General features: G+C 37.4%; 1 protein-coding gene across 2 annotated transcripts in view; it reads right to left on the bottom strand.

Annotated features, from left to right (window-relative positions):
- The window catches only part of ZMPSTE24 (zinc metallopeptidase STE24), a 74,844-nt gene that overhangs the window by 45,336 nt on the left and 7,949 nt on the right, over nt 1–21,559 (bottom strand). For both annotated transcript variants that reach the window (XM_057500067.1, XM_057500066.1), the window contains exons 3-7: nt 15,705–15,791; nt 9,526–9,642; nt 8,976–9,128; nt 7,543–7,684; nt 1,972–2,156 (exon numbers count right to left, since the gene is read on the bottom strand). In XM_057500067.1, coding sequence (XP_057356050.1) covers nt 1,972–2,156; nt 7,543–7,684; nt 8,976–9,128; nt 9,526–9,642; nt 15,705–15,791 — 684 coding nt within the window. The remainder of the gene's footprint in view (nt 1–1,971; nt 2,157–7,542; nt 7,685–8,975; nt 9,129–9,525; nt 9,643–15,704; nt 15,792–21,559) is intronic.

Genomic DNA, 21,559 nt, shown 5'->3' with positions numbered 1-21,559 from the left:
TTCGAATGTTGTACCATCCTTGCATCCCTGGGATGAATCCCACTTGGTCATGGTGTATGATCCTTTTGATGTATTTTTGAATTCGGTTTGCTAATATTTTGTTGAGTATTTTTGCATCTACGTTCATCAGGGATATTGGTCTGTAGTTTTCTTTTTGGTGGGGTCTTTGCCTGGTTTTGGTATTAGGGTGATGTTAGCTTCATAGAATGAGTTTGGGAGTATCCCCTCCTCCTCTATTTTTTGGAAAACTTTAAGGAGAATGGGTATTATGTCTTCCCTGTATGTCTGATAAAATTCCGAGGTAAATCCATCTGGCCCGGGGGTTTTGTTCTTTGGTAGTTTTTTGATTACCGCTTCAATGTCGTTGCTGGTAATTGGTCTGTTTAGATTTTCTGTTTCTTCCTGGGTCAATCTTGGAAGGTTGTATTTTTCTAGGAAGTTGTCCATTTCTCCTAGGTTTCCCAGCTTGTTAGCATATAGGTTTTCATAGTATTCTCCAAAGTGACTTTTATTCCAATACCCTAATTTGTGGGATAACCCTACCTACATCAAGAATAAATATAATCAAAGGAGTTAACCCTCTCCCGATGTTATTAAATCCTTTCACAGAATTTTGTTCCATCTACATATTTGTAACAGGCTAGGCACTTTATCAGACCATCTTTATAGGGTCAAAACAGATGCTCGAATGATATACTTTTCTAGTATTTAGAATGTATTAAATGGAGTACGAGGTATTTCACATATATTATTTCATTTAATCTTCCTGACCCTAAAAGGTAGGCATCTTTAACCCAGTGTTTCTCAACTAAGAGAGCCCCTGTCCCCACTCCCACCTGGGCATATCTAGTAGTGTATGGAGACATTTCTGGTTATCTCAGTTGCAAGATCAGGGTGGGTTTGATCCTGGCATCTAGTGGGGAAAGGCCAGGGATGCTGCTACACATCCTACAGTGCACAAGATACCCTTCGTCAACAAAAATTGTTGGGTGTCAATACTGCCAAGGTGGAAGCCCTGCTGGTATTATCTTTTAGTGAAGCAATCAAAGAATTCGAGAGTTTAAATTGCTTGCCCAGAATTATAAGACCTAGAAATCTCACTGAATGACAACAAAGCCAATGGCACATTCCATCACACATCAAATACTGTGACTGTTTCTGATTTAATTTGTGTTTTTCCTTTTGTTCTTTCCTCATTTAGTCTTGGTACTTCAGATTTTGCTAATCAGCATCAGTTGACCTCCCCCAGGAAAGGATTCAGAAAAAACTTTCACAGACTCTTAGGTTAAATTTAAGAAATGTCTTCTTTTGTGCTTTCACTGCATCCAACATATCTAGCTTCACTGAAGCAGTTATCATATTGTACTGTGGATTATATGACTCTCTCCCCGTTAGACAATAACCTCCTTCACAGCAAGGTTTGCCTCTTATTTTTGTATTCCTAGTGCCAAAGTATCTCAGCACAGATGATGCATTTTATAAATATTTGTTAAACAAACAAAAGAAAACGGCCCGAATTACATAGTGTCTCCAAGGACATATAGCTACCAAATGACAGAACCAGGATTCAAATTCGAGTTTCTCCAGTGGCAAAGCCTTTTACTAAGTCTCAGTGAAGCTAAAAATTACATGTTTATCTCCACTTTAACCTGCCTGTGGGAATTCTTCAGTCATAAACACATCAGGAATATAAATAAAGTTCTTGTTTTAAAGACAGCTTATAATTATAAGAATTTATTTTATGATTCCAATTTTAATATGTACATTCTATAAAAACTTGCAAGGTAGTCAGCATGTAATAAGATTAATAATCTCTCCCAAATATGAGAATGATAAAGACACCATGGGGCTCTCATTTGATAGTCTCCCTGAATTCAACACTCACTACATAGAAATTGATGTTATTTTGAGTTGTCACAGAAACTGTTTATAAAAACTAAGCCAGGGTCTCTTAGGAAAAAAATAACTCACTTTAACTTTAGCTTTTACTTCTTCATTATCCCCTTCTCCATCATTGCGGGGTCCCATGCCAGACTCCTCCCGGGTGTCTCTGTTTAGTACTGAATACTCTTCTAGTAGAGTGTCAAACAAAACTATTCGTTTATTCTTGAAGAAGCCATAAAAATAAGCATTGCTGTGGGAAGAGCGTTTAGATCCTAAGGAAAAGACAGTTCAAAGCATGGAAAATAATTAAAAAGTTTGGGGTCTTCTGGAGAGAATCCTAGAAACTGAATTACTGGAAATGACATTAACATTTCAAATTGCTTAACACCTGAAGAAAACAGTATCAACATAAGTCAGCACTGGCCATGGAGAGTAGCTGTTCCCCTGCTTCTTGCCAACGACTATCTATGCTCAGTGCAGCTTTATAACAGTCAGTAATAGCCAACAGTAGCAGAATGATTAAATTATGGTAAAGCTGGAAAATGGAATTTTAAGCAGCCAGGAAAAAATTGTACTTTTGAAGAATTTTAACAAGATAGGAAAAAGCTCACCAATATACTGCAATGGATATAAAACCTCACGGACATAAGATTCCATTATTGTCAAGAAAAAAAAATGTAAATGTAGATGTAAACACAAGCTTATTAAGAAATACATCAAGTGTTTATCACTGGCTTCTAGAACAATGGATTTTTGTTCCTTCCTTTGTACTTTTCTCTTTTCGAAAGCTTTTAAAGTAAGCATATTAGTTCTGTAATCAGAAAAAAAATTAAAGCTATTTTTAAAAAGACTGCAAAAAAGAAAACTTAAATTTTTAACAGTGGCTAACAGCTGAATGATGGTAGATTTTTTTTTCTTCTTTATATTTTTCTTTATTTCCTACATATTCTACAATGTGCAGTGAATTTAGTGGTTAAGAATGGACTTTGGATTCAAATCTTGGCTCTGCCATGTATTGGCTGCATACATTGAAGAAATTTTCTTAATTTCTTCACATTTCATTTTCCTGTTTATGATACTAATATCTACTTTATTGGCCTGGATTAAAGATTACATAAGTAATTTTAAATTAATCAATTAGTAACTGCCTAATCCATATAAACTACTACTACTTATATACTTTCCTTTTTAAAAGAAATGATAAAACACTTGTTTCTCTTGAGAATTTGAGAGGTCTCAGAAAATGTGAATTTTGTATCCATCATACTTCTAGTGTGAAGTATGTTTGGTAGTATATTTAGAATACAGCATGTTCTATATATAACTGTATGTTTGGCAGAATGTTTAAAATAAAGCTTTGATAAATAGTAGATAGCTTATTCATTCATTCATTCATTCGTTCACTTTTTGGTTTGGTGCCCAGAAGTTAAAAGCCAAATAAATACATGGCTCAATTTTGTCAGTAATATAAGACATTAGGATCTGGAGAGCCATGTACCATTCTGAGGTCTTAACGCTTCTACCTCAGTTCTATCTTCTCTAACTTTTAGATTAATTTTTATATATTTCTTAGATTGCCTTAAGTTAGGAAACAGGCAGACTGTATGCATATAAATAAAAGAAAATTAATGCTGTAATATCTTACATTGGTCCAAGTATCTCAAAGTGTGGCCCAAGGAATACCTACACAATATCACCAAGGGGAAGTTGTTAGAAATTAGAATCTCTGGGAATGGAGCCCAGGAATCTGTTAACAAACTCTCCAGGGAATTCTAATACTTACTTTTAAGAGTCCCTGTCCTAGACCATAAGCTTTTGCATGTTTGTTTACTGAGTGGATTAATGATATACATGAAGTAATATATATGAGAACTCTGAAAACCAAAATATTTTATTTAAATGTAAGGCACTGCCATCTATGTTTTCATCTTTTGTTTATGATGTCTTATATTAATCAACCTCTCAGCAGCATTTGACACAGCTGAGCACTCCCTCCTTGAAACACTTGTTCTTCTCCTGCCTCCAAAGAAATATGACTTCCTCCTGGCTTTCTTCCTACCTCATTGGTCTCCCCTGAAGCTTCCTTTGCTAGCTCTTCCTTCCCTGCTGACTCTGACCTGAGCGTCCCTTCTCTTCTCTAAGCACCCTCATCCATGGCATAAACATCATCTATGTGCCAACTACTTTCATATCAGTATTTCAGGCTCCAACGTCTCCTTAGAAATCCCTAGAACAGCTGCCTAGTTGACACCAATACATCTCCACATGGATGTCTAGTGCATATTTGTTTATATACTGGTTTGTGTTTTTTTCCCTGCCCAATGTTGGAATCTCCTTCCAAAGTTTAGAGAATTTCACACCATGTAAGTCTAATAAGAGACTGCCTCTCATTTGAGAAACCTAAAAAGCCAAGATATTTGCTTCTCCAGCACTCCTGTCAGCTAGCCCCATGCCCTGGCTCAGTCAGTCATATGCACCCACTGGGGACTGAACAGTCAGCTAATCATGCAAAGAAGCAGGGCAGTGAGGAATTCATTCTGCAGGTGCCAGCAGCATGGATGTTAGGGGTGCAAACTAGTGAATTCAGCAGCAGGAGGGAACAGCAGTGTCCTCGCGGGTGTTCTCATTTCCTAATCTCCCTATGGAACAGCCCATTTTCCAAACCTGATAAACTTAACTCTCCTGGTGACTTTGTGAACTATCAAATATTGTTTCAGTCAGAAATTTTTCTGTCTAAATCAGCCACAATTGGTTTCCATTGCTTGTGTGGAACTACTGTTTGCAGAATTCTGATACAATATTCAATGGTTATCTCAAAATGTAACACATTCAACAGAACTTAATTCCTGACTAACGTGCTCTTCTCTCAGTTTTCCCCATCTCAGTAAATTACCATTTATCTAACTGCTCAGGCCAAAATCTACATCATTATCCTTGATGTCTCTGTTTCCCCCTTATTCCTTGACATGTAACCTATTAGCAAATTCCATCAACTCTACCTCTAAAACATATTCCCAATGCATCCAGTTCTCTCCATAAATCACTACTGCCCTGGTCTAAGCCACCACTATCTCCTCCCTGGACTACTGCAGCAATCTCTTAAAGGTTCTCCCTGCTTCTACTCTTGCATCCCTCTACAATCTATTCTACACAGAGCAACCCAAATATTTTAAAAATACAAACCAGATCATGTGGCCTTCCTGCCTAAAATCTTCAATGGCTTTTTCCCCTGAACTTAAAATAAATGCAAGCTCCTTACCCTGATTTACAGAGGCCTACAATGGTCTGACTCTTGCCTATGTCTCAGATTTCATGTCATAGCACTCTTCCTACTATGTTGCAGCCACACTGGATTTTTGTCTATTTCTTGATGATAAAAGCTCTGGAAGGTCTTCCCATTGATCTCAGTATGGATGGCTCCTTCCTTCAGGTCTCAGCTTAAATCTATTTGTTCAGAAAGATCTTGTCTGAAGACACAGTCTACTCGGACATTTATCATCACATCACACTTGTTTCAATTCTCTGCACAGCACTTGCTATCTGAGGTTTTTTGAGAGCCGGAATCTTGGCTTTTCACTGTAATATCCCTATTAACTTACAAATCCATCATGTGTGTTGTTACTGTTAATAACAATATTCATTCATTCAAATGATTTTTGAAAATTATTACCATTATTAACAACCACGAAATATACATTACAGATGAGTAAAATTCTGTTTAGCAATGGTAAATTGCCCAAAGTTACACAGGTAATTTGTGATAGAGCTAGAATTCAAACCCAAGCCTACTAACTCCACAGTCTGACCACTGAAATGCTACACTCCCACCTGCTCAAATCTTTTTTTTTTTTTTAACTTTAGCCAGTTTCCTTAAGGAAAAAATTTAGCATGATTTTCTTTTCATCTATCTATTCCTGCATGCTTCAGTGATACCAGAATTAACTGGATCAGTAATAGCCAGTGTGCATAGTCTGTAGTATTTCCTGTACACTGTGCCCAATTCAATATAGTACTGTCACTGTGGTGATGGACACCAGTTTGGGTCAAAATAGCATAGTACTCTATTTCAGATTTCCTCAAGGCTGGGCAATTGTTGGTGAGGATGACCAGTTTCACTTTACCTTGTCTGATTATATTCAGAGTCTGCTTATATCCCAGCACAAAAAGGACAAATCTTGATCTTCCATAAATCCCAGCTCATGTTGTAATTGTCCATAAAGCCTTCCCTATTTCATCTTAAATCACATGACACTGATGGTATATATCACACATCTTATCAATTAGCTGTCATTTCATGTTATCTATTAAGTGATCAGCAACTTAGGCTGCCCCTTCAGTAAAAGCCCCTCAGAAATTGTTCTACTGTACTTATTAGTGTGCTACTAGCTTAATATTAACTAAAATTGAATAAAATAGTTAATTTAGTGATTTCAGAGGCTAAACAAGTAGTATGAACTGGCTTATTCTACCATTTCTGCATAGAAATGTCCTAACTGTGCCTTTAATTGGGCTATATAACCTCAGAAGCTACTGGAGATTTCTATACTCTTCTCACTGCTGTTAATTCATTCTTTTCAGCTGCGACCATTTCTGTTCTCCCCTGACCCTGCAATTACTTCTCAAACTCTACTCCTTCACCCAATATAACTGCTTTTCACTGGTGATTTTTTTAGTTTAGAGGAGGGATGGGGAAACTATAGGCCAAAGATAACCTGTCACTTGTTTTTATAAATAAAGTTTTATTAGAACACAACCATGCTCATTTATGTATTGTCTATGACTACTGTTGTACTATAAATAAGAGCAGAGCTGAATAAGTGGAATAGACACATCAGGTGGTCTGCAAAGCCTAAAATATTTACTGACTAGCCTTTATAGAAAACATCTGACAAACTGTGGTTTAGAGGAAGAAAAACTGAAACCTAGAGGGGTGAAGGGATTTGTCCAAGATCCCACAGCTGGCAGGGGCAGAACCAGTCTCACTCACTCACATGGATTTTAATTTATAGATTCTGAAAGACTTGGTACCACACAACAGTTTAATTCTACACTTTTGCAGGCTTCCTTGAGACTTTAGTGGTCTTACATAAGCTTACAGATAGATGGCTTAACTCTCAAAAGCAATCATCAAAAAAAGCAGAGAATAACTAATCTGAAGTATCCAATTGTACTACAGTTTTTGGTAATCTGTATGTGAAGTCAGCAACCCCAGAACAGTGGAAAGTTTTCTGGAGGAAACAAAGCCAATAACACTGGTTTGTTTATGGGCCCCCAAACTAGTGCTAAATGGAATCTGACTATGCAGAAGTCCAACCTAAAGAAGTAGGCAGGTAACAGATGTGAATAAACCAATCTAATATACATCAGACAACAGGGAGTGATAAAGACCTTGGTCAAAAATTAAAAACAATGCTGTAAAGCCAACCAAACACAGCTGCAGGGAACAGTAGACTTTGGCATCAGGCCACCAATTTCTATCCCTTGACTATGTCACCAATTCCTATAATTCTCAAAAAGTCAAAATGTAAAATCCTAGCCTTTACATAACAATTTTTTTAAAAATCTGATTTGTTGTTTTACTCAAGTTTTAAGAACAAATAAATACTCAAATAAAAGAAACCACTCAGGTAAAAACTTCTTACCTCCAGGTGCCCTTACCTTCAACAACATATACCTTAGTCAAAGGAAAGTCAATACTCTTTGCCATTATTTCAATATCTTGTTTAAGCTTTCCCTCAGGCAGAGGTGTGAATTTGTCAAATAAAGGGGCAATATAATCAGCATAGATTGTGACAAGCACCTGAAAAGTAAATGTCAGAACAACTTATGACATCTTACAGAAAAACTACTCGTTATACAGATGCAATTATATTAAAACAACTATGTGATCTCAGCCTTGAGAACAAAGGCCTTGTGTTATTTGCCCTGATATTCCCAGCCCCAAGTAGAACCAGATAGCAAGTTTCAATATCATTTGATAAGCTGAATCAAAACAAGTAGTCTCTAGGTAGTAATAAATGAAAACTCAAATTGTCTGTTCAAAACTATCTTGGGGATTTCTGACACTTCATAAGCACAATGTAACTTGGAATTTTGCCTTTCAGAGTAATCATGATAGACCTGAAGTCTTTGTTAAAACAGAGTTACTAAAGCGTGACTGTATGCTGTCATTTGGTTGGTCTGCTAAAATTAATTACCTGCAGTTCACAAATGTACACTTTAATTAAAACAGCACTTTAAGAATTTTGTTCTTTGCTCTCTTTTGTTTCACTTCAATTTGCCATACAACAAATATGTATGTGTAGATGCAACTAGCATCCATTTTCTGATCTTGATTCCACTAGTGGGAAGTGAAGCAATGAGCATCGTAATTCAGAATAAAGTAAACCTCATCACCAGTGGAGCTGAAGAACTGAATGATATTTTCTGGGGACTGTGAATAGACCACGTTGTGTAGACATGTATGTGGTGTGAAGCAGTTTAGAATCTGGGAAAAAGAAGGGGAAAAGAAGATGTGAGAGAGGGTAAAAGAGGGGGTAGGGAGGTCAGAGGAAAAAGGAGAGAGGGAAGGAGAGATGACAGTGGGGGAGAAAAGAAAGGAGGGAAGAAAGGAGGAAAGAGAAGAAAGGGTAAAGAAGGGAGGAGGGAAAGGCAGGGGAAGGAAGGCAGCAAAGTAAGTTTATGCTTTCTTTTCCTTGACCATCTTAAATCCATTCTCTCTTCAAAACATCTATGATTTTTAGGCACTAGAGCTCAGTCAAGAGTCATTAAATTATCAAACTTAGTCATCTACTCTGGTGGCAACTCACAAATGCACAGCTCCAAACTGCCTGACAACTGGATCATTAAAGGTAACTAACAATGAGCTGCAAGGACCTTTAAGAGTCAGCAAAAGAAAAAGTTAATGTATGGTCAGAGTCAACTCTCCTATTTCTATGCTGAAAAGCAGAAACCAAGAGGGGAATTTATAGGACCATCTATTTATATTTCATCTGCTTCTTCAGAACTGTTTACATGCTAATGATGTTTAAATCACAATTATCTCATCAAGGAACTTCTGTAAAAGAAAATGAAACGAAGATTTTACTCACCAGAGAAACAACTAATGTAAACAGCCAGGCATAAATAAAAAAATAGTCACCCCCAATTTTAATAATGTAAAGTAGAAGCGAAGACACAGGCAATAAAATGCACTGAGTCACAATAAATTTCTTGACGGCATCTTTCATGAAGAACCCGAAAGTCTGAGAAAAGAAAAGATCATCACAAGAAACTGAGAAACTGCTTTTAAAATAGAGAGTACAAAGGATACATTACTAAAGCAATTTTTAAAATGAGAAGGCAGAGGGTCTATATTATATGACCCTAGGTGACCTAAGACAGTAAGTAAATGTCTTGCATTTTACAGTTTAAAATAAATTCATTTGAATGATATTAGCTGAAAAACAGTAGACATTAGTGTGAGAAGAGTTTATGGCATGACTTTAAACCACGATCTTTACCATATCTGCAGTTCCTTTTCCCTCAATTAATTCATGCTCTAAAATAGCAAATTATGTTTCAGTTATTACCAGCAGAGGAAGAAAGCACAAAAGGCCTCCTCCACATGTTAAAAGAGAACATCTGCAATCTTAATTTTACCTGTTGATTGAAACCATGTTTCTCTTCTATCACAAAAGTATTATAAAGACTCCATGGTAAACCAGTCAATGCACTGAAAAGTGTAGCCAACAGCAAAAACACCAAGGACTGAGTAATCTAAACACAAAAAAACATAATCGCAGTTTTATGGTGTAATATTAACTCATTCATCAAATGGATTATTAGTGAACAAGTCGACACATATTGCTGAGTACTTACTGTATCTCAAAGCAATGTGTTTGATTCAATGGGAAATACAAGGTCTGAAGCAGCATCTCCACACTCAAAGAGTTTACTTGTGAGAGAAGGAGGCAATAGAACAATTCCCCTTTTATTGCACGGGCACTATAAGAAAGCTACCTCAAGTCATGTAGACAAACAGTTAAAAGAACTAAAAAACAGCGAAACATGTTGGTGAATTCAAGGAAAGCATCAAGTTGAAAAGACTTGGGATGCCATGCTGAAAAAAGATAAATTGGGGAGATGGGAGAGAAGAGACAAGGAGGAATTCCATACAGCCTGCAAATGAATGCAGGGAGAAAAGGGCATCCTGTAAGTGGAATATGACAGATGACAGGCCTGGCTGGAACCAGGCAGAGAAACTTATAATAGGGCATCAGAAAAGCTGGGCCAGAGCAGATGGGCAGTATGTGTCCAAGTTTTCACAAAAAGTCAAAGGTCCAATAAAGAAAATACTCCCAAGAATTACTTTGCCTTTACAATGGGTCCTAGGAGAGGAAAAGCCAAGAACTGCCTCATTTTGTTTACAAACATTTTCCTAGGATAGTGGAGGACAAGGGCTACTTAGTACAGAGTGTGCGGGAGGGGAAAAGAGCAGTAAGTACAGATGACCCATGAATGGTGCAGGGGTTGGGGCACAGACTCCGTTCCCCAACAGCTGACAGTCTGCATATGACTTTTGACTCCCCAAGAACTTAATAGCCTATTGTTGACCAGAAGCCTTACCAGTAACATATTCGGTCAATTAACACAAATTTTGTATGTTATATGTAGTATATACTGTTTTCTTACAATAAAGTAAGTTACAGAAAGAATGTTATTAACAAAATCATAAGGAAAATACATTTACAGTATTGTATTGTATATATTAAAAATCTGCATATAAGTGGACCCTTGCAGTTCAAACCTGTGTTGTTCAAGAGTCAATTGTACTTTCAAGGTTTCTCTGTTTATATTTAAATATTCCATTCATCTAAGTGTTTATTTTCTTGTAGGATATAAAACAGGAGCTTATTTTTTCTCAGTTATCCTAAGAAAGTTTATAAACTATACTTTCCTCACTGATCTGAAATGTCACCTTTATCATACACCAACATCTTACATATAGTTAGGCTTATATTAAAATTTCAGATACATTTTAATATCTGACATTAAAAGTTGACACTCATTATTTCACTTACTCAGAATTTTTCTAACTATTCTCTTGATTGTTTCAGATTAACTACAAAATGTTTTATCATGCACACCTCACAAGCTGCTCTGGGATTATAACTGAGCTCTATCCTTTTTGTTTTAAAGTTCATGAATCTCTACTTTAATAATTTAATGTGGAATTTAGATAAGGTATTAATATCAAGTTAAACATTCTGTGCAGAATCTATGATTTTTACCTTTTGAAAATCTAGACATCTGCTCATCTGTAGTATTTGAAACCCCTATTCTCACTAGCTTATCAACATAAATGATAAATTCAAATTCCTTCTGCACACTAATGTGTAAATGATCTATTTCTGGAACCTTGAATTAATTTAAAATAACTTGATTCCTTCTTAATATCTTACTTATGTTTAAATAGCACTAGAAAATGAATAATTCTGTCAACAAACCATTTTAATTGCTTAAATAAGATGAACAGTATGTCTGCCTATTTTCCCATCCAAATGGCTTATTCTCTCCTTAAAACACTTATATTCCAAGATTTTAAATTATTTTGCCTGAATCACTAAAACAGCCTTTTAAGTGGCCCCCCACTTACTATGTCACTCCTATTCCAATTCATCCTACATGTATATCAGATTAATCTGAAACCACACTTCCCTAATTAAAAATCTTTTAAAGGCTCTCTAATATTAAAGACTTCAAACTCATTATATTTAAAAAAATTTTTACAATCTGACCTCAAAATGCTACTTCCAACTACTCTTCTATAAGACTCTTCTACTCCTAACTGACAACTCTGAACTCAAGTTTAGAAAGGTGATTAAGGAAAATATTCTAGCTGAAAAAAGGAGGTGTGACAGTAAAGTCACATTGGGGAAACCAGAGAGTATGCAATCTGCAGGAGCTTTCCTCAGAAGGTCTCTAATTCTAATTCAGAAAATAGAATCTATCCTAGAAATAAGGTCTACTAGACAGTGAGGACAAGGAGTTTTAACTCATAGCTTCTCAAAGACAAGAAGATTTGGGCTCCAGCCCTTTCAGTGAACACCTCAAGGCTCCAGGACACACAACATTCTAAAGTCCTACAATCACTTGGGGAAGTGATCTACACTAACACATCCTGAATGGATGATTCATTCCCTGTCTGAGATAAACCTGCTCATTCCATCTCACATTCATCATGTGGCAACATTCTGAGTCATTAAATCCATTACTTGCTGAGATGGTCTGGACCATACCTCATTGTCAAAAAATAAAGATACTGATTGTATTGGTTGTTTGGGAAAAGCAGAAAGTCCTACCAAAAGACATATTGTCTATGCCTAGGATAAACTGTTTTCTTCTAGGTTCACCTAATTTCTTCCTCTTTCTTTAATGCAGAAATTGGTTTTAATCATATAAGAAGTACACATGCTCATTGTTGAATTTTCTTAAGAGATAGGCAAAAATAAGGAAATAAAAATTGCCAAAAAATTCTCTCCAGAGAAAATCACTTTTGGCATTCTGGTTTGTACTATTTCCGACTTTTTGTAGATGTGGAATTATGTACACAAAGATAAATGTACAAGGATGGGCACCACTGTATGTAATTAACAAAAACTGAACCAATCTAAATGGTCATCACTAGGTCAGCTCTAGTTACATTAAAAAAATCTCTATGGATATTCATACACTTTTATTTACTTATATTGCTTTATAACTTAATTTTTCCACTTAATATTAAGTTATATGAAATAGCAGCACAATAATATTTTTTCCCCATCTGACTGGCAAAAATAAAAAGCCCATGTATAATAAGTATTAGTAAGGATCCAGAGAAAGGGTATTCTAGTGCTTCATAAGCTATGAAATAATATAAACCAGAAAAACTGTTTTAGGAGCAATTTGGCAGCATGTATTAAAAATTTTAACTACACATAGCCTTTGACCCAGTTAATTCCATTAACCTTTATACATATGCATAAAGATTTAGGTGAAGGATGTGTATTATTTGTAATAAGGAAAGTTTGGAACGATCTACATCAGTAGATGAGTAACTAAATACACGACACCTGCCTGTGATGAATGTGAGCAGTCCTCACTTCACATCGCAGTGCAGTGCTGTAAAAATGACTGTACAAACTCCAAATGGGTAGAGCAATCTTGTAATCAATATAAAAAATTATGATTGTTCTCTCCTAAATTTTGTAGTTAATACACTAAAGACTCTCCTGGTATAGGGATATGGAAAAAATAATAAAGCTGATATTTATTTAGTACATGTAATTTAAAACATAAGAAACATTGAGAATTTCTGTTTTATTTCTTTGTAAAAAAACCTCAGGAGTAGTTGGAACAAATACTTGCCTTCTCATTATGTAACCTCTGATATGGACAGGGCATTTTTCTCTGCCATGCTGAATGGTCATATTCCTTTCAAAGGTTGGATTAGCTTCCAACATTTCACCCTTTGAGCTTTCAGTGACATGAAATATCTTCGAGAGATCCTCTAATGTGAGCACTTTTGCCAGTAATACTACCTCTGGGACATGGTCATCCTTTCTGTCACAACTACTTCCCTCTATTTTAATAAGGTTGCCTTTGCTAAGTTCCTCTGGCTGTCTACCTAGAGTCTCTCTAGTGGTGGCTGTGTCAGCATTCCCACAGTCAGCTGCTTTCTCCTATAACTCCATGTATGTTAGATTTAGTTTCAGTACACTTTCAACTTTTGAGCAATTACCTCTTTCAATAATTCATTAAAAAAAACCATCATTTAGATTTTATAGCTGGGAGGCCAGGAGGCAATATAACTGCACAATTTGAATAACTAATAGTAGAAGTGTAGTGACCAATCACCAAAGGACTCTGAAAAAAAGTGATGTTATTGGCCACTAATCACTATGAGTGTCTTACTTGTACAATGATTTGTGGACTGAAGAGCTGGCAGCGAAGTTTGTATTTTCTGCAATTATGCACACAATATATTGTGATAACTGAAATTTGAACTGTGTTGCTGAAGGACTGGAGTTATTTAACTAGACCATAGTAAATGAAATTTGTGCATACAAGAACTGTGCAAAGCAAGGACTGTCTACTAGTTCCATGCAGCCATTAAAGAAAACAAAGAGCTATATAAATGGACATAAAGAGATCTCTAAAACATTGTTAAATGCAAAAATAATGTCTCAGAATGTTACATAAAATATGTCCCATTGAGGTAAGAAATATTTTTTTATATGCATATGTATATAGATTGTGTTCAGTCATTCAAAACAAACATTTATGGAGAACTTACCCTGTGACTGGCACTGTTCTACACAATGGTGACACAGCAGTGAAAAAAATATATAAGGTCTCCTTCCCCTTAGAGCTTAAAATTCTTGTCAGGGAAAATAGATAAGAAGTAAACAAATAAACAAGATAACTGCAGATACCTGTGAGTGCCTTTAAAAAGAAAATAAAATAAGGTGACCTGTTTCAATAAAGAGTAGCAGAAGGATGCTATTTTGGATGGAGTGGTCAGGGAAAGTTTCTCTTGAGAAAGTGACATTTAAGATAAGACCTTAATAAAGAGCCATTTATATTTAACAATGCACAGAATATACAATGAAATACCACACAAGGAAGGTCAGGAGCAAGAGTCTGTGAAGATACAGAGATATCACAGGAAGAAGAGGTCTTAGAAGAGTTTGATACTTTAAACATAGGTATACAGAAAAGGGACACAGCATGGGGTGAATTAAAGCTCAAGGCACTTCATGTAGAAGAGATCCATCATTTCAAATAAACAATCAGGAAAGAGGAAAGAAACTTGGCAATTTCCAAAAAATGTCAGGAAGCAGCATCCCAGCATTCATTACACGTGGGGAGTCTCAGGTTTGAGGTTTTGCCCAATAACCAGAATTCCTGAAAGACGGGGTAGTTAATTCTGGAAGCTCAATAGGGATTCTAGGAAGATACACTCTGCCTTTATTTGAAGAACCTGATAAGTATGTGTGACACAGAGCATCTGCTTACTTAGTGTGGGTTTGTGGGTAAAATTGTAATATTTCCAGAATATCTCGCCTGGCTTTAGTGCATCTACATATCAACAGGCTTTCCTAGGGGGTGGAGAAAAGTAGTTCATCTCAATATCAATGGGTAATTACCTGGGCAACCCAAGGGCTTATCTGAACCCTGAACCCGAGAGGTTGGGGGGAGGTCTTGCTTGCTTTTGCTGGAGCAGGAAAGAGAAACAGCCCCGGACTGCAATTTGTAAGCAATAAATGGGTTTTAAACTTTATTTCTCCTTTTGACTGATTTTGGTTTTAGAGGTAATTTGCCCCGGGTTTTCTTTTCCCCGGAGTTACAGCATTCAACAAATGTCATGCTTCCCTTTTCACTGCACAGAGTTACTTCTGACAAGCAGCTGCCTAAATGACTGGCTCACCAACAAAATGTGAATGCACAAAGGACAGGTATCATTTCAGAGCAAAGGAAGTTAAGAAGGGGGTGTACTTTCTCTGCCCTCTCATTCCATCTTCCCTAGAACTCCGGGACACTCAGGGAATGGCAGAGCCATAAAATGAAAATAGACTGGGTTCCCTGGCTTACCACACAGAAGAATGTCACCCACTGGCCAAAAAAATTCATAATGGGCTATTATGTGATCAGGCATTGAAATTCTGGAGTTTGCTACATTAACACAGTGTGAGTGGCCAAGGACTTTACACACAGAAAAGCAAATCTAAATTAACTTTACAATAAAGTTGCCCAGGCAAAAAGAAAGACTAACAAATACATGCTAATGAATCACATACCTCATATTCTGGTCCAAAACTAGCACAGCCACAGAATCGTCCAGACAGTCTCCAGAGATAAGGAATTCCTCCAAAGAGAAGAATAAGCTGTAAAAATATGGCATATTTTGGTTACATCAGAACAGTACTAGAAACTATCATGACAGCATTTCATAATGAAAAAGGACAAAATAACTATCTCTAAAGAAAAGAAAGACCAGATTTTTTGGGGAAGATGGTGGTGTGAGTAGGGCAGCGGAAATCTCCTCCCAAAACCATATATATTTTTGAAAATACAAAAAATAAAACTACACCTAACAGAGAGACCAGAGGATACAGTACAACAGCCAGGCTACATCTACATCTGCGAGAACTCAGCACCTCACGAAGGGGGTAAGATACAAGACACAGCCTGACAGTAGCGAATGCTCACCCCACCCCAGCTCCCCGGTGAGAGGACAGGAGTTGGAGCGGGAAAGGAGTGGAAGCCCAGGACTGCTCAATACCCAGCCCTGATCATCCGCACCAGAAGCACAGACACACAGTGCATGGTGTGCTGGATACTAGGGAAATGGAACAGTAAAACCTGCGAGCGGGTCCCCGCAGTCGGCTCCCCTGGAACAAAAGAAAAGCAACTGCTTTTTGAAAGTCTTAAAGGGACAGGGGCTTCACAGCTGGACGGAATCATCCTGGCACACTCAGCCTAGCAGCTGGGAATCCCGGGGAACTTCAGGCGCCCTAACCCCTGGGGTGGCAATGCAGCTCTGAAGCCCCTTACAGCGATAAACAGCCTGCCATTCATTCCCCCTCCCGTACGGCCCCGGCACAGCAGCCTGGGAGCAGCCACGCCCACAGCAGCTGCCCAAAGCCTCCTCCCAGTGCGCAGTTGCCAGGGTCAGATCCAAAAGCTGCCACCGGCGAGCAGCTGCCCGGTGCAGGCAGAGGAAGCCAGGGCAAGGCACGAAGGGGTGCCATTCTTGCAGGAGAGCACACCTGGCGCAGCTGCCTCTACCCACAGGGCTCTGGGCTACCCCACCCACGGTGGCTCAGGAAATTAAACTGGAGCCTGTTCCCAGTGTGCAGGTACCTGGCACAGGCAGCAGAGAAGGGCAAGGTGACCAGCAAGCAGGAAGGGACTTTGTTCTCCCAGCTAATACACGTGCTAACTGCCTAAGACAACCTCTATCGCCACGAAAAGGCAGAAGAACTTGGTCCAGTCCAGAATCACCCAGACAACCCCTGAGAGAGAGCCCAGGGAGATTGATTTAACCAGTCTTCTTGAAAAAGAATTCAAAATAAAGGTCATAACCATGCTGATGGACCTGCAGAGATATATGCAAGAGCTAACGGATAAAGTTGGGAGGGAAAATACAGAAATAAAACAATCTCTGGAAGGACTTAAGAGTAGACTGGATGAGGTACAAGAGGCCATTAATGAAACAGAAATCAGAGAACAGTAATACAGAGAAGCTGAGGCAGAGAGAGATAAAAGGATCTCTAGGAATGAAAGAATATTAAGAGAACTGTATGACCAATCCAAATGGAACAATATTCACATTACAGGGGTAACAGAAGAAGAAGAAGAGAGAGAGAGAAAGGGATAGAAAGTGTAATTGAAGAAATAATTGCTGAAAACTTCCCCAATCTGGGGAAGGAAATAGTCTCTCAGACCATGGAAGCCCACAGATCTCCCAACACAAGGGACCCAAGGAGGACAACACCAAGACATATAATAATTAAAATGGCAAAGATCAAAGACAAAGACAGAGTATTAAAGGCAGCCAGAGAGAAAAAAGGTCATCTACAAAGGAAAATCCATCAGACTATCATCAGACTTCTCAACAGAAACCTTACAGGCCAGAAGAAAATGGCATGATATATTTAATGTAATGAAACAGAAGGGTCTTGAACCAAGAATACTGTATCCAGCATGATTATCATTTAAATATGAAGAAGGGATTAAACAATTCCCAGACAAGCAAAAGTTGAGGGAATTTGCCTCCCACAAACCACCTCTATAGGATATTTTAAAGGGACTGCTCTAGATGGAAGCACGCCTAAGGCTAAATAGATGTCACTAGAGAAAATAAAATCACACCAAAGAACTCAGACCAATCAAATACTAACTAAAGGCAAAAAATAAAATTAACTATGCACAAAAGCAGTCAAAGGAAACACAAAAGGAACACACAATAAAACACCTAACATATAAAGAATGGAGGAGGATGTAGGCCCCGGAAGATGACTGGTTAGCCAGAGACGGGTAAGATTCCTCAAGGGAGGAACAACCTAAGACAGGCACAGTCGCAGGGGGGCCATCAGGTGAGAAAAAGGGGAATCAATAGAGGTGAGGCTTAGAACCTCCCCCCCCCCCGTTCTGAGAGAAATCTTCTGCATACGTGGATGTTTTATGGCCCTTATCTAGCTTGGATTAACACATAGTCCACAGGCACACACCTGATCATCTACATTTGCTCTCTTACAACACTAAACTATGTTTTCTACCTTTATCTTGTATCTACCTACAACTTCAGCATTTTATTAAAAATAATAATAATAAAGAGAGAAATGTGGTATCCACATATAAATCAAGTATAAAAATCAAATGAGTATTCATATTTGAACTGACTGTTTCAAGCAAAACCGAAAGCTTCTGTGATGACTGCCCTTGTAATGTTCACCATGTAACTTGTTCACTATGTAAGAATTTGTTCTCCATGTAAGAACTTGTTCGTTATGCTTCAGAAGATTGGAGACTGACGAAAATTAGGCTTGGGGTGGATTAATGATTGTGCATTGAGCATTGACTCCCCTATGCAGAATTTTATTGTTGTTAACAACCATTTGATCAATAAATATGAGAGATGCCCTCACACACACACACAATATATATATATATATATATATATATATATATATATATACACACTTCCAATTGTAAAATAAATAAGTAACCAGGATGTAATGTATAGCATAAGGAATATAGTCAAGATATTGTAACAGCTTGGTAGGGTGATAGCTGGTACCTAGAATTATCATGTATATAAATGTTGAATCACTGTGTTGTACACCTGAACTAATGTAATGTAATACTGTGTGTCAACTACCCTTCAATAAAAGAAAAAAAAGAAGAAGAATGGAGGAGGAGGAATAAGAAGGGAGAGAAATAAAGAATCATCAGACTGTGTTTATAATAGCTTAATAAATGAATTAAGTTAGACGATTAGACAGTAAAGAAGCTACCCTTGAACCTTTGGTAACCACGAATCTAAAGCCTACAATGGCAATAAGTACATATCTTTCAATAATCACCCTAAATGTAAATGGACTGAACGCACCAATCAAAAGACACAGAGTAATAGAATCGATAAAAAAGCAAGACCCATCTACATGCTGCTTACAAGAGTCACCTCAAACCTAAAGACACACACAGACTAACAGTCAAGGGATGGAAAAAGATATTTCATGCAAACAATAGGGAGAAAAAAGCAGGTGTTGCAGTACTTGTATCAGACAAAACAGACTTCAAAACAAGGAAAGTAACAAGAGATAAAGAAGGACATTACATAATGATAAAGGGGGCAGTCCAACAAGAGGATATAACCATTATAAATATATATGCACCCAATACAGGAGCACCAACATATGTGAAACAAGTACAGAATTAAAGGAGGAAACAGAATGCACTGCATTCATTCTAGGAGACTTCAACATACCACTCACTCCAAAGGATAGATCCACCAGACAGAAAATAAATAAGTAAGGACACAGAGGCACTGAGCAACACACTAGAACAGATGGACCTAACAGACATCTACAGAACTCTACACCCAAAAGCAGCAGGATACACATTCTTCTCAAGTGCACATGGAACATTTTCCAGAAAAGACCACATATTAGGCCACAAAAAGAGCCTCAGTAAATTCAGAAAGATTGAAATTCTATGAACCAACTTCTCAGACCACAAAGGTGTAAAACTAGAAATAAATTGTACAAAGAAAACAAAAAGACTCACAAAAATGGAGGCTTAACAACATACACCTAAATAATCAATGGATCAATGACCAAATTAAAATAGACATCAAGCAATATATGGAGACAAATGACAACAACAGCACAAAGCCCCAACTTCTGTGGGATGCAGCGAAGGCAGTTCTAAGAGGAAAGTATATAGCAATGCAGGCCTATTTAAAGAAGGAAGAACAATCTCAAACGAATAGTCTAAAGTCACAATTATTGAGATTGGAAAAAGAAGAACAATGAGGCCCAAAGTCAGCAGAAGGAGGGACATATTAAAGAACACAGAAGAAATAAGTGAAATTGAGAAGAACAAAACAATAGAAAAAAAATCAATGAAACCAAGAGCTGGTTCTTTGAGAAAATAAACAAAATAGATAAGCCCCTAGCCAGACTTATTAAGAGAAAAAGAGAATCTACACACATAAACAGAATCAGAAACGAGAAAGGAAAAATCATAATGGACACCACAGAAATACAAAGAATTATTAACAAATACTATGAGAATCTATGTGCTAACAAGCTGGAAAACCTAGATGAAATGGACGACTTCCTAGAAAAATACAACCTTTTAAGACTGACCAAGGAAGAAACAGAAAATCTACACAGACCAGTTACCAGCAATGAAATTGAATCGGTAATCAAAAAAATACCCAAGAACAAAACCCCGGGGCCATATGGATTTACCGCTGAATTTTATCATACATATAGAGAAGACATAATACTCATTCTCCTTAGAGTTTTCCAAAAAATACAAGAGAAAGGAATACTTCCAAACTCATTCTATGAAGCCAGCATCACTCTAATACCAAAACCAGGCAAAGACCCCACCAAAAAAGAAAATTACAGACCAATATCCCTGATGAATGTAGATGCAAAAATACTCAACAAAATATTAGCAAATCGAATTCAAAAATACATCAAGAAGATCATACACCATAACCAAGTGGGATTCATCCCAGGGATGCAAGGATGGTACAACATTCGAAAATCCATCAACATCATCCACCACATCAACAAAAAGAAGGACAAAAACCACATGATCATCTCCATAGAGGCTGAAAAAGCATTCGACAAAATTCAACATCCATTCATGATAAAAACTCTCAACAAAATGGATATATAGAGGGCCAGTACCTCAACATCATAAAGGCCATATATGACAAACACACAGCCAACATCATACTTAACAGCGAGAAACTGAAAGCCTTTCCTCTAAGATCGGGAACAAGACAGGGATGCCCACTATCCCCGCTGTTATTCAACATAGTACTGGAGGCCTTAGCCACGGCAATCAGACAAAACAAAGAAATACAGGGCATCCAGATTGGTAAAGAAGAAGTCAAACTGTCACTATTTGCGGATGACATGATGGGGTCATGGCAATCAGACAAAAAAAAGAAATACAGGGCATCCAGATGGGTAAAGAAGAAGTCAAACTGTCACTATTTGCGGATGACATGATATTGTACATAAAAAACCCTAAAGATTCCACTCCAAAACTACTAGAACAAATATCTGAATTCAGCAAAGTTGCAGGATACAAAATTAATACACAGAAATCTGTGGCTTTCCTATACACTAATGATGAACTAGCAGAAAGAGAAATCAGGAAAACAATTCCATTCACAATTGCATCAAAAATAAAATACCTAGGAATAAACCTAACTAAGGAAGTGAAAGACCTATACCCTGAAAACTACAAGAAACTCTTAAGAGAAATTAAAGAGGACACTAACAAATGGAAACTCATCCCATGCTTTGGCTAGGAAGAATTAATATTGTCAAAACGGCCATCCTGCCTAAAGCAATCTACAGATTCAATGCAATCCCTATCAAAATACCAACAGCATTCTTCA

The sequence above is a fragment of the Manis pentadactyla genome, chromosome 4 (assembly GCF_030020395.1).
Source record: "Manis pentadactyla isolate mManPen7 chromosome 4, mManPen7.hap1, whole genome shotgun sequence".
Classification (NCBI taxonomy): Eukaryota; Metazoa; Chordata; class Mammalia; order Pholidota; family Manidae; genus Manis; species Manis pentadactyla.
This window is presented reverse-complemented; position numbering and strand designations above follow the sequence as displayed.